A 13,723-nucleotide genomic window follows, 5' to 3' on the forward strand; every position below is an offset into this window, starting at 1 on the left:
ATTGGTTATTTTTTTGAGAAGGATGGAGAAAGAGAGCACCTGGATATATTTTTGAGTTTTGTAATAAAATCCATTTTCTGAAATGATACGCTATTTAGAGACAGACATCTGTTTGAACATAGACTCATTTCTTCCTGCACGTTAAGATGCCAGCCAATTAAGAATAAACTAGTAATTTTTTAAACTTTTTACTCCATTTATAAACTGACTTTATTTGATCACACAACGTGGCGACATGTTTTTGTTCACACAGTTCGTTATTTATCTTGCTGAATATTTTAAGCTGTTAAATCATTATAGAACTTGTGTTTTGATGAGAAAGAATTGCAGAAGCTGTTTTCATAGTAGTAAGAGTTACAACTTCAATTATAAAGACCAGTGATAAACCAGAGTAATAGAGAATGATTCTTTATCTAGGTGTAGCCGTCTTTCAATTAACCATACCAACAGGCCAGAACATATAATCTGCTTTCATTACCACCAATACCTCTATATAAGGAATTAAATCAAATAGCAAGAGGGCTAGAAATCTGCATATCTGCCCTGGGAACAATGTGAATAGTCTTATCATCTCAGTCAGCAGTTCTTTCAGCAGATTTGCAGATCAAAACTATTTTCATGATAATACTAAGATGTTATTTGCCTTTTTCACTCTCATTCTCTCACAGACTGCTGTATCTTGATATCATAAAATAAATAATATCCTAATAAAATAAGATCATGTGGTGAAAAGTGAGAATCATTTTGATTTCCCTTTCCTCTTGCCAGTTAACTGCCAATTAAGTGCATATTCTCTGTCAATTAAGTGCATATTCTCTGTTTTTAGATTAAGGTCCAGTTAAGGTTCTATCCACTTTAAATGCTGAGACTTTAACTTAACCAAACTGAAATGTGGTTTAGAAGGAAGAAAGATAGGTGGTAGTTAAAAAATATGCAGGAAAGAGATTGAAGATTTAAAATGTATGGAACAGTCATCCATTTAACAGTTATTTATTGAGCACTTACTATGTACCAGACACTCCTCTAGTCACTAGGGATAGTGCACTAAACAAACTAGACCAACATTTCTGTCCTCATGAGCTTCCATTCTTGTGAGGGGAGACAGTTACAGGATGGATAAATAAATAAAATACATAGTTTATAAATGGTGATCAATGCTATAGAGAAAAATTAAGGAGGGGATATGGAAGGTTAGGGGCAGAATGCAGTTTTAAATAAGGCAGTCAGGGAAAGCCTAACTGGAAAGTAAAGACCTGAAGGAAGTGAGGGAAGAGTATTGCAGGTAGTGGAAACAACCACTGCAAAGGCCCTGTGGTGGGAGCCGGCCTGGCATCTTTTTGAAGCAGCAGCGAGTCCAGTGGCTGAGCAGTGAGTGAACAGGGAAGGGGCAACAGATAAGGCAGAAAGGCAACGCAAGTTGTTTAGGGCCTTGTAGACCATTGTTAAGGGCTGTGGCTTCTACTCTGAGTGAGATGGGAAGCATTTAGTAGTGACTTCATTCTCTAACATGTCATTATCATCCATAATTTGTGTTTTTGTCAGGAAGCCATTACTCATCAAACCACCTGCCAGTAGCTAGAATCTTAAATGGAAGTATTCTTAAATGTTTTTGTTTGGGGAGAAATAAAATTTACCTTTTTACCAGTCGCGGAATGAAAGTTGTATGAAAGTGAATTGCTATATTCCTAAAAATGTATAGTCTCTAATTTAGTACATTATAAATTAATGTACCATTTCATTGAAACAGGACTGTTTTTCTCCATGTTTAATGTAGCTGCAATAATTTTCTAATAGCTTTTTTACTTTGGCTATTCTATTTAATGTTTTTTTTTTTTTTAAGTTGTGTTGGTTAATTGCTTTGTGCTGGGCTTTGTGTTCAAGGCTGATCTCTTTTTGTGCCTGTGCATGTATCTTATGTTTGTTTGTGCTTAGGATAATAATAGTACTTTCCAGACGTCGTTTCTCAATTATGAAAATCAATTTTTATAAGTGGTTTAATGCAGCTAAAATTGTTTTATTTTGTTTTTGATTAGCATCCTCTAAAGTACTAAAGAGCATGTGTGAGAATTTCTACAAGTATTCAAAGCCCAAGAAAATTCGAGTATGTGTTGGAACGTGGAATGTAAATGGTGGGAAGCAGTTTCGCAGTATAGCTTTTAGGAATCAGACACTCACTGACTGGCTTCTTGATGCACCCAAGTTAGCTGGCATCCTGGAGTTTCAAGGTTGGCTTTTTATAATATGGAATTAATTAATCCTGACTGTGATTTATTATCTAGACAACAAATGTAGCACTTCACAATATACATTGCTTTATAAAGGAAACTTAGATTTATAAATTTGAAAGGCCAGCATTTTTATAGATCAGATCTATTAAAATCTTACCTCTTTTTTATTGCTATACTTTTATTTTCTACTTCGTAAGAAAACATAATGGTAAAATAAAAAATTTTTTTCTTTGGTATTTGATTCTCAGGAAATAGGATCCATACATAAACAGCTATCTTTAAAAGGTAACCACACATGTAAGAAAAACTAATTCTGTTTTTATTCTTTAAAACTGACACAAAGTAAGCTTATTTTGTAATTGATAATTTTCAAACTAGTATGTCCCGTTAGTTAAATCTATTTAGTTACTAAGATAAGAAATATTCAGGGTAGATCATGAGTGATCTTACAGTACTTGCTGTAACGTGTGTTGGCACTTTATAACTTAACAGTACTGATTTATCCTTGTAAAAACGTGGTTGTCATTCAGTTTGGGTATTCTGCCACAAAGGTCTTAATAGCCAGAATCAAACATTAAGCTGAGGATGCTTTTATTAAGATTTTTATTAGAATCATGAATCTGAAGCCTTCTTTTTTTAAGTCAACTTAATTCCTTTTTTAAATGGTGCACATTTACCAAGTATTATATATGAAGGTGATGTTCATAGGAAATAGTGTGAGATACAAATTTTCCTTTTCTATTTGTCTTTAATCAGCCACATCTTAATCCCTGGGATTTTCCCCAAATTTATATTAAAATGCCCCTTTTCACTTACATTGAAGCGAACTTGAAATTGTAGTTGTAATAATAATCATGATAATCATAAAATAACAGCTGACACTACAATTCTAAGTACTTTACATCTATTCATTTAATCCTTATAGTAGACCTACTACACAGACACTGTTTTTATTCCAATTTCACGGATGAAGAAACCAAGAGACAGTAAGGAGATAACCCGCCAAGGTCGTGGAGCTAGTAGTGGCAAGGCCAGGATTTGAACTCAGGCAGTGTGGTTTCAGAGTCATTGTGCCATACTGCATTTTATGTCTGAACTTGCTCAAGTTACTTAGGTTCTCCAAAGCCTCAGTTTTCTGTCTGTAAATAAAAGGCAAAAATAAGCTGTCTCACATAAGATGTTTGTGTGGTAAATGAGATGAAGCATGTATAAGCCTTGCACAGCATAGCAGTCAATAAATATTTTTTTATTTCTCAGTGTTAGTTTGTAGTATTTATAGGCTCTTTCTAGCTATTTATCCTCATATCTGAATACTTGGGCCACCCAAAGTACCCCTGAGCTGCTTATCTTAAGCAGCTTCTGTTCTTTTTGTCCTTGTCAGCTATGAAAGAGCTGATGGCTGGAACAGAGGGGTATGTCTTAACCCCTGAATCTCGTCCAGTTTTCTTCCACCCAGGAAAAAGGTCAAGCCTGAGGTTTTCAAATTTGAATGTGAAAAATCTCCCCCAACTGTTATCTGTTTGAAATAGTTTCTCAACCACTTTATTGTTTGTGCCTTTTCTGAAGAATTCCTTTACCTTCTCCAATTTTGGTTCACTTTAGCCTTTGAGAAGTGGCTTGTTTCTCTGCTGTCCATGGTACAAAGTTTAGCAAGAGTTCTGAGAAATCATTTTGAAAAAGTGATTTCTGGAAGGACTTAAGGATCTTCAAGAATGGCAATCTTCAAGAAGCAAACTTAGCACATCTGAATAGAAAGTAAATTTAAAGTAATTTGGTTAAACTTAAAACATAAAAATGGGCTTTTATGAAATCTGGTGTTGATCTTAGTTGTGCTTGGGGGAGTTGCCATTTGACTCAGGCTATTATTTTAAAAGTCTTTTCTTGAATGCTTAATTGTAGATAAAAGAAGTAAGCCAACTGATATATTTGCCATTGGTTTTGAAGAAATGGTAGAGTTGAATGCTGGAAACATTGTGAATGCAAGGTAAGCCAGTAAGGTAACACATGGGAAAATTTTCTAGTTGAGGGACATGGAGGGCAGATAACTAGGTAGTTGTTACAGGATAGATTGAGATGATATATATAAAAGTGCTTTTTAAACTGTAAAATAACAGTTCTCAAAGTTTTTGGTTTCAAGATCTTTCTGTGCTCTTAAAAATATTGAAAAATCTTGGGACCGGCCCCATGGCTTAACAGTTAAGTGCACGCGCTCCACTACTGGCGGCCCGGGTTTGGATCCCGGGCGCACACTGATGCACTGCTTGTCCAGCGATGCTGAGGCAGCATCCCACATACAGCAACTAGAAGGGTGTGCAACTATGACATACAACTACCTACTGGGGCTTTGGGGAGAAAAAGGGACAAAAAGGAGGAGGATTGGCAATAGATGTTAGCTCAGGGCCAGTCTTCCTCAGCAAAAAGAGGAGGATTGGCATGGATGTTAGCTCAGGGCTGATCTTCCTCACACACAGAAAAAACCAAAAAACAAAAATTTTGAAAGATCTTAAAGAACTTTTGTTTATGTGGGTTATATCTCTTGATATTTGTCACATTAGAAATTAAAAATGAAAATTTTAAAACATTAATTCATTAAAAAATAACAAGCCCATTATGTGTTAACATAAATAACACATTTTTTTCTGAAAAGTAACTATTTTCCAAAGCAAAAATTTACTGATAAGAATGACATTGTTTTGTAGTTTTGCAAATCTCAATATCTGGTTTAAGACAGCTGCATTCTCACATCTACTGCATTAATCTGTTGCAGTCTGTTCTTTTGGTTGAAGTATATGAAGAAAATCACATACATATGTAGTTGGAAATGGAGATATTTTAATAGCCTTTTCAGATCATTACTTCTCTGATACTATACCAAAACTCAACAAATAGTAGTTTCTTAAAGGTTAGTTGCAATGTGCAATCTGAAACCATAGCAATCTGAGCTTGTGCTCTATTAGACTAAAATTCAATGGTCTTTTACCCTTGCATTATTTTTAAACATCAGGTATTGGTCATTTGGAAAATATTAGTTTACTAAGTTACGTAGATCTTCCAAATTTTGACACATTTCGTTATATAATATCAAAACATCATATTGGTTAATATTATCACTGATCTTATCGGTAGCTTCTTCAAGTATTTGGAAGCTGTCAAGATAACAGTAGCAGATACAAGTTTTCCAAAGTTCTCATTTTTGCTTGAAAACTCAAATTTTGTCATTGGAAATAAATGCTGTTGGTTGTTTACTTTGAAAACACAGGCTTGGCTGAAAAAAATGCCAAATAACCTAAATTTGAGCAACCATAGTCTGTCTGTCATTAGTTCTTTCAAGTAAAAATTGTATTCCATGAAAAAAGTGGCAGTTTAGCTCTCAACTCAAACCATCTAGTGCTTTTCGACCATCATGTGTACATTCAGTATGTGGCAGAAGGGCCTTGTGTGTATTCTCCATTCATCACACAGAATATTAAAAAGATGTGACTCAAGGATTGAGCTTTGACAAAATTAATAACGTTACTGTTTCATGAAGGATATTCTTAGGTGAAATGGCATTTTTTTAACTGTGGGTGCATGGTGGTGAAGACGATAATGAATACTAGTAGAGTTTGGTGCCTGGATTCATGCTAAGGTATCATTGTTGCTTTTGCACCATCAGTGCAAATGTCAGTCAACACAGTGAAAAGAAAAACAATGCCTTAGTAGTACAATAAAGATAGCTTTGACCTTATGGGTTTTGGGAACCCTCAGCGGTGGTCCCAGATCACAATATGAGAACTGCTTTTTTGAAACCTTACTACAAATACAGTATTTGTATTTGAGTGAAACATAAAGCTTGTGTTTTATTTTAAGAAAATATGCTTGCTTTTAAAATTGGGCAGTTGCCCATCTTTTGTGACATTTTTTAAGATTTTCAGAATAAAAGTGTGGGCTGAAATAGTGTGGTCTATCTTGCAAATGACAATTTTTTTCTTAGCCAAAGTGAGTAACAGTTCATACAGGGAAATAGAAAAGAAATCCAACTTGATTCATTTTACTATTTCATTATCTTTCCTGAAAATAAATATGCAGGTCTTAAAATAGAATATACTCTTAGGTTTCCTAGTACCAAGTTGTTCAATTGTTTATCTAAATAAAGTTTAATTGAATTATTCTTTAATATAGTGGTGATTATTCACTCATTTAACCAGTATCTATTGAGCACCTACCCGAGGGGCTAAAGATACATCAATGAATAAAAGAAACAAAAATCCCTGCCTGCATGAACCTTCTATTCTAGTGGAAGAGACAGACCGTAAACAATAGATAGATCATATAGCATGTTAGAACATGGTAAATGCAACGGAAAATAAAGGGATAGAGGGAAAAGGGGTCAGGCATGTGGAGGTGGGGAGGCGTGTGCAGTTTGGAATGGAATGATCAGGGTGGGGTTCATTGAGAAGTGAGCTGAAGAAGGAGATGAAAGCTGTCCTTCTCCTTCCAGAATCCAAGTCGTAGTGGTGGGTTATGGTGGGTAGAGAATCCATGTTCTGAGTTTGTGTTTTAGAGGCAGTGTCACATAGTGTTATAGATTAGGTAGATGGATGTGAGGTCATATTCTGGCTTACCACTTATTTATGTGACCTGGAACAAGGAGAAAAAACTTTTTTTGCTCTCCATTGGAGGTTCTTGGGCACAAACTTATTACTCTGAAAGTTTATAAAGAGAAAGACTTAAGCATTTCTACTGCTTTCTTTGTATGAACTGTGTTTTAGAGTAATTGGATAGCTAAGAGAAAAGTTCTTTATAGAAGAATTCCAACTTATTACAAATGCCCATGGAATGCTAAAATTACAAAATCAACCTTTTGCAACCCCTAATGAAATATTAGACCTAGGCAATGATAAACAGATGCTAAAACCTTAGAAGAATAATTAATGGGGGAACTTTTTATTATAAAGAGTTGATTAGATTGTCCTGGTCTCAACAGCTGATCAGGTGTAAGATCACAGATTATGTACTTTTGCTGTGATGCAAGGGTGACACCACCCATGAGGTTATTTTTGCCAAAACAAATAAATAAAATTGAATGTTTCTTAATCAAGCTTCTACGTTAACTAGTTTAAAGCAAATATGAGAGGTAAAGGACCTAGTTAGGATACCATGAAGACACATCAGCCAAATCCAGACTGTTGAACATTTTACAGACAAATGGCCCAGCTTCTTAAAAAATAAATAGCATTAAAAAGGGGATGATATGGGGAGGGTTGAGAGACTATTAAAGATTAAGAGAGACTCAAAAGACATAACAAGCAAATGCAATGTATGGGCCTTATTTGGACCCTATTTTTTTTTTTTTAATAATTTTATTTATTTATTTATTTTTCCCCCAAAGCCCCAGTAGATAGTTGTATGTCATAGTTGCACATCCTTCTAGTTGCTGTATGTGGGACGTGGCCTCAGCATGGCCGGAGAAGCGGTGCATTGGTGCGTGCCCGGGACCCGAACCTGGGCCGCCAGCAGTGGAGCGTGCGCACTTAACCGCTAAGCCATGGGGCTGGCCCCTGGACCCTATTTTAGAGAAACCAACTGTAAGAAGACACTTTTTAGATAATCAGGGAAATTTAAATGTGAACTGAGTATTAGATGATATTAAGGAATTGTTAATATTTAAATGTGATAATGACATTGTGATTATGTAAAAATAAAAATGTCCTGTTGCATTAGAGATGCATACTAAAGTATGTATGGGTGAAGTGGCATGTGTCTTAGATTTGGTTTGAAATATTCCAGGTTTACAAAAAAAAAGAAGGGGGTTGGAAGGAAAAAGATTGGCAAATTGTTGATAATTGTTGAAGCTGGATAATGGGTATGTGGTGGTTTATTTTACCGTTATCTCTTTTTTGTGTACATTTAAAATTTTCCATAATAATTTTTTAAGTTATTAATTATAATCCAGAAAAATAAGAAAAAGGGGGAAATGTATCTGGAAGAATGTACTTCTCTGTTACCATAATAAACGCAGGGAAAAAGTACAGTGTACGAGCTTGAGATGACTCACATGGTGAGCACTCATTTAATAAGTAAGCTCGTATTTTCTTGGTAAGGGAATAATAGATTAGACTTTGAAGGGCAATGTTCTTTTGGCTAAATTTTGGGTTTTTCTTTTTAAAGGAAGCAAAAAAACAGTCTACATAAAGATTTCACTTTTGGCGTGGATTTCATGGCTGTCGGTAGTCTTATTAAATTTGGGTATATAAAAATATGATTGACAATTGTCTTATAAAATAGGCTATATTTTCAATATCTTTTTAAAGATTTCCTTTTCAATATCTTCTGGTAGCACAACAAATCAGAAGCTCTGGGCTGTGGAACTTCAGAAAACTATCTCCAGAGACAACAAGTATGTGCTGCTGGCTTCTGAGCAGTTGGTAGGCGTCTGTCTGTTTGTTTTTATCAGACCACAGCATGCGCCTTTCATCAGGTCAGTAAACAGAGCACTCCCCTAAAGCTGCTTCCTACCATCAGATAACAAGAAAAGGCCTAGAATGTTTGTTGCTTCAGAAAAACACTTATTCATGGTTCTTGTTGTTAAATGTGTTTTTGATTACAGAGTCATGAAGAACTTTCACTGTACTGTTTCACAGTCTTGCCCTCAAAGTGCAACACGATGTGGTTTTGTTATTATGTAATGTGCATTCCTAATTTCTTATGCACATGGAACTATTGAGATTTCAGATCTTTGATTTAGAATTCTTTGTTTTAAAGGGATGTGGCAGTTGATACTGTGAAGACTGGAATGGGAGGTGCAACTGGAAATAAGGGAGCAGTTGCAATACGAATGCTGTTCCATACAACAAGCCTGTGCTTCGTCTGTAGCCACTTTGCTGCAGGGCAATCACAAGTCAAAGAAAGAAATGAAGATTTTATAGAAATAGCACGAAAATTGAGTTTTCCAATGGTAAGCTCTTGCTGCCTGTTCTTGGAGATGAAGCTTTGAAACATATTTTAATTTACCCTAAATTCTATATCAGTTTTTGGAAACTTAAGATAGTTCCTAGAAACATCAACAATGTTTAACCTAAATAGATACTTCATGTGTTATTACCAATAGGTTAAATAAACAGGGCATGGCCGGGGGGAGGCAGGCATATCTGAGGCAAAGAATAAGTTGTAAAACATTTTTAAAATTGATTATTTTGAACTTAAAATTCCATCTCCTTGCTTCCAGGGAAGGATGCTCTTTTCCCATGACTATGTGTTTTGGTGTGGTGATTTCAACTATCGAATCGATCTCCCTAATGAGGAAGTTAAAGAGCTTATAAAACAGCAAAATTGGGATTCTCTTATAGCAGGAGACCAACTTATCAATCAGAAAAATGCTGGACAGGTATACACATACTTAAGAAGATATTTGTATTGAGAAGAATAGGATCTTTGGTTATGAAACAAGCTTTTCTTAATCATACTGTTGCTTTTTTTTAAAATCTCTTGGAGTCTCTTTATACTTAATAAATATATAGTTTAACAGATATTGTAAAAAGAAAAAGAAAACTCATAATAATTCCCAGGAGGAAAAATACGTTATGTCTCTATAAGATTCACTTTCAAGTAGAAGAATATACGTTTTTGTTTTTTTCAGTACTAGTAAATTTAAAATCTTAGTCTTCAAGGCTACTGTTTTCTGACTTCAAGATCCTGTGGTAATCTATTTTATTTTGTCTTTTCTTCTTGCTCATATCATCTGCCTTTTTGAAACTAATTTCTTAAAATTTATGACCACAAAATTTTGCAAGAATTTGTTTAAAAACAGTTTTTTTCAAGTACAGGTGATCACGGCCACTTGGCACATTGCCTTTGTGGTCATCAGACTTAAATTCTAACAGTTTGGGCACGACTTAGGTTTTTTAGGCCGCACGTCCTCATTTGAGAATAAGACATCAGATTTCATGATTTCCAAAATCCTTTACAGTTCTTGCTGTCTCTTATATAGTTCAAAGGACTAGTGGAATTTCTTTATGTTTTTGTACTTTGTTTAATCGAAGGTCAAACAAGTGGCATGAAAAAGGCCACGTCTTAGGTTATTTTTTCTTAAGCTTTGTTCCATTCAGATAGAAGTGCTCATCAGATGCACACAGATTTCATGTGAGAGTCTCCAGCACGTAAGAGACATTTAATGAATGGCTGCCTGAATGAAAACAGAACTTTTTTGCCTTTCCGAACAACTTACTTTGTGTATGTTTGTTGTAGATTTTTAGAGGATTTTTAGAAGGAAAAGTAACCTTTGCTCCGACATATAAATATGATCTGTTTTCTGACGACTATGACACCAGTGAAAAGTGCCGCACCCCTGCGTGGACAGACCGCATCCTCTGGAGGAGAAGGAAGTGGCCTTTTGATAGATCAGGTCGGGAAATGGACTGCTTCATTTAAGTGAGTTAGTGCAAACTTTATGAGGAAGAAGGAAATGGTATAAATGTCAAGTAAGAAGAGAGCTATTTTCAACAAAGGTTATCTAGAATAGAATTGGGCCGGCCCTGTGGCTTGGTGGTTAAGTGCGCGCGCTGCGATGCTGGCGGCCCGGGTTCGGATCCCGGGTGCGCATCGAGGCACCACTTCTCCGTTCATCCTGAGGCCGAGTCCCACATACAGCAACTAGAAGGATGTGCAGCTACGACACACAACTATCCACTGGGGCTTTGGGGGGAAAAATAAAATAAATAAAATCTTTAAAAAAAAAAAAAAATAGAATAGAATAAATAAAATTTAAATATCAGTGCTGTGCCACTTAACGACGGGGGTGTGTTCTGAGAAATGCGTCATTAGGCGATTCCATCGTTGTGTGAACATCATAGAGTGCACTTACACAAACCTAGATGCTATAGCTACACACCTAGGCTATATGGTACTAACCTTATGAGATCATCGTATACGCAGTTTGTAGTTGACTGAAACGTTGTTATGTGGCGCATGATTGTGAAACAGATAAAAATATTCTCAGACCTGCTTATAATAATTTATTTAACTTTTCAGTCTGTTTTCTTTCAGTGACATAATTTCACATAAAGAGAAGCAAGGAAACATTTTTATGAAATTTTCAATTGAAGTTTAATTAAGGTTTTAACCTGAATGACTAAAGTGGCTTGCAGATATTATGAGCTGCTACTTGTCTCTTAAATTATTTATGAAACACTGTCTGGTCACAGGCCTTTAAGTAATCTTGGAAGTAAAGCCACATTTTAATTTTTGCTAAATAAAGCATAAAATGATAACTTCACCAAAAAACCTTTCTAATTTAAAGGTGTCTAGACTTCCTGCCTATTAATAAGTGTATCTGGCATCCCAGCCTCAAGACAACTGAAGCTTGTGAAACCAAGGAGATAGCTCCTTGCTCCCCATGATCTGTCAGCTCATGTGGCTTCTCTTGTATTTTGTTTTATTCTGACTACAGCTGAAGATTTAGATCTTCTAAATGCTAGTTTTCAAGATGGAAGCAAAATCCTCTACACGTGGACTCCTGGCACTCTGCTGCACTACGGAAGAGCGGAGCTGAAGACTTCTGACCATAGGTTTAAACAGTCTCAGTGTTTCTAATGGTGCTTGAAATTTGTTTGAAATACATCCTTTCTTAAACATTTCTAACGTGTCTGTCTTCCTTTATGCCTTAAGGCCTGTCATTGCCCTGATTGATATAGATATATTTGAAGTTGAAGCTGAAGAGAGGCAAAGCATTTATAAAGAAGTGATTGCAGCTCAGGGTCCACCAGATGGTACAGTATTGGTCTCAATCAAAAGTTCTTTATCAGAAAATAATTTTTTTGATGATGCTTTGATTGATGAGCTTCTGCAACAGTTTACAAATTTTGGTGAAGTTATACTCATAAGGTGAGTAAAATATTTATTGTCCAAAAGCAGCTCATGATTCATAAATAATATTTTCTATATTAGAAATCACATTATTTAGTGTTTGGATAGTATATGAGTACTTGTATTGCCAGACTACAGTCATGTGCCACATAACAATGTTTCAGTCAACAATGGGCCACATATATGACAGTGGTTCCATAAGATTAGTACCTTATAGCCTAGCTGTGTAGTAGCCTATAGCATCTAGGTTTGTGTAAGTACACTCTACGATGTCGCACGATGAAATCCCCTAACAACACATTTCCCAGAACATATCCCCATCGTTAAGTGATGCATGACTGTATAGGAAAATCATATTATCGAAATCTTATTCAAAGAGCTCATAGGTTTTGAAACTGAATTCTCTACTTAGAAAGTTTAAACTTGAATAGTGAAACTTTGTATGAACAACTGTTGACAAAAATATGTGTACATTTAGATGTGATCTCTTAAGATTCCTGTATGATATAACATAACAAAGCCCTATGATAAAGCTGTGATTGCTATTTTCCCCCCTCAGTTTAAGAAATTTAAGGTTGTAAGTAATTTTAAGTATGTTTAATTTCCAACTAATGGGGAAGTAGCACTGCCAGATGAACAGTCAGGAGTCATCCATCCAGTCTTGGTTTCCGTCATTGACTTGACCATCTGCCTTTTGCAGAACGAGATGCCTCTTTCCTTGTTTAAAAAAATGTTCCCTTCCAAGTGTACATTAATTTTGAGAGGTTGAATGACGTGTGTGTGTTTGAATTTCATAGGGAAGAGGTACTATTTAATTCCTTTCTGTGCTGTTCATCTTCTTATTTAGGTATGTTTTATAGATATTTGGTGGACAAATCTCTATAATAGGTGCTGTGAAAGAGCAGAGGAGAAATTGCAGACTCTACTCCTGCTTGTGATCTAGTTGGGAAGATCAGCGTGTGTGTGTAATGGCTTCCCTAGATCCTAAACAGAATAGTCCGCAGAAGTGAGAAGCATGCCTGAGAAACCTAGATTCCTTTCAGAGAGTAAATGAGCCAATAGAGAAGAAATTGTATTTATACCTCCCTCAAATCTTTTGACAAAGATCTACCCCAAAGCTTTAAAATAAAACAAAAATTCTAAAATCTTAAGGCTCTAGGAAGTACGTAGTGAAATCTCCAAGTTTACAGATGACAGTGAGCTTTGCCAAATACAGAAATGCCAAACTGCCAGGAACATCATGTGGACCGTGTGAGTGGGCAGCAGAGCAGCAGATAAGTGTCCTTATGAGCAAATGTGAAATATTGCACTGGGCTAGAGAGAGTCCAAAGTGTACATAAGGGATGGAAAGCTGATACAGGAAAAGGACCTGTCTGTCTTTATAACCCAGTCTCTAAAGAGCTTGGTGTTACATTGGAGCCAAAAACTTCCCTCAAAATGCTTGTCATCATTAGAAAAAGTATTGATAACAAAACAAAGCATTACTCTAACATTATAAAACCTGGAATATTCTGGTTGTTACACTTTAAGACAACCAAGTTAGAATAGAAAAAGCAGACAATGAAAGAAAAACAAGGAAAGGACTGCTGTCACTAATAAGGCTAAACTGGTTATTACCTTTGGGTCTAGAGTAAGGCGACCATTAAGGAGTG

The 13,723-nt window shown here is 35.7% G+C and overlaps 1 protein-coding gene across 5 annotated transcripts in view; it reads left to right on the forward strand.

Moving 5' to 3' along the window:
- Positions 1 to 13,723, forward strand: part of SYNJ1 (synaptojanin 1) — a 94,068-nt gene that overhangs the window by 52,131 nt on the left and 28,214 nt on the right. For all 5 annotated transcript variants that reach the window (XM_087418143.1, XM_087418146.1, XM_087418144.1 and 2 more), the window contains exons 13-20: positions 2,034 to 2,225; positions 4,128 to 4,212; positions 8,548 to 8,688; positions 8,973 to 9,165; positions 9,436 to 9,594; positions 10,455 to 10,611; positions 11,656 to 11,773; positions 11,874 to 12,089. In XM_087418143.1, coding sequence (XP_087274269.1) covers positions 2,034 to 2,225; positions 4,128 to 4,212; positions 8,548 to 8,688; positions 8,973 to 9,165; positions 9,436 to 9,594; positions 10,455 to 10,611; positions 11,656 to 11,773; positions 11,874 to 12,089 — 1,261 coding nt within the window. The remainder of the gene's footprint in view (positions 1 to 2,033; positions 2,226 to 4,127; positions 4,213 to 8,547; positions 8,689 to 8,972; positions 9,166 to 9,435; positions 9,595 to 10,454; positions 10,612 to 11,655; positions 11,774 to 11,873; positions 12,090 to 13,723) is intronic.

Source organism: Ceratotherium simum, chromosome 27 (genome assembly GCF_057802395.1).
Source record: "Ceratotherium simum simum isolate JZ-2026a chromosome 27, ASM5780239v1, whole genome shotgun sequence".
NCBI classification, from domain to species: Eukaryota; Metazoa; Chordata; class Mammalia; order Perissodactyla; family Rhinocerotidae; genus Ceratotherium; species Ceratotherium simum.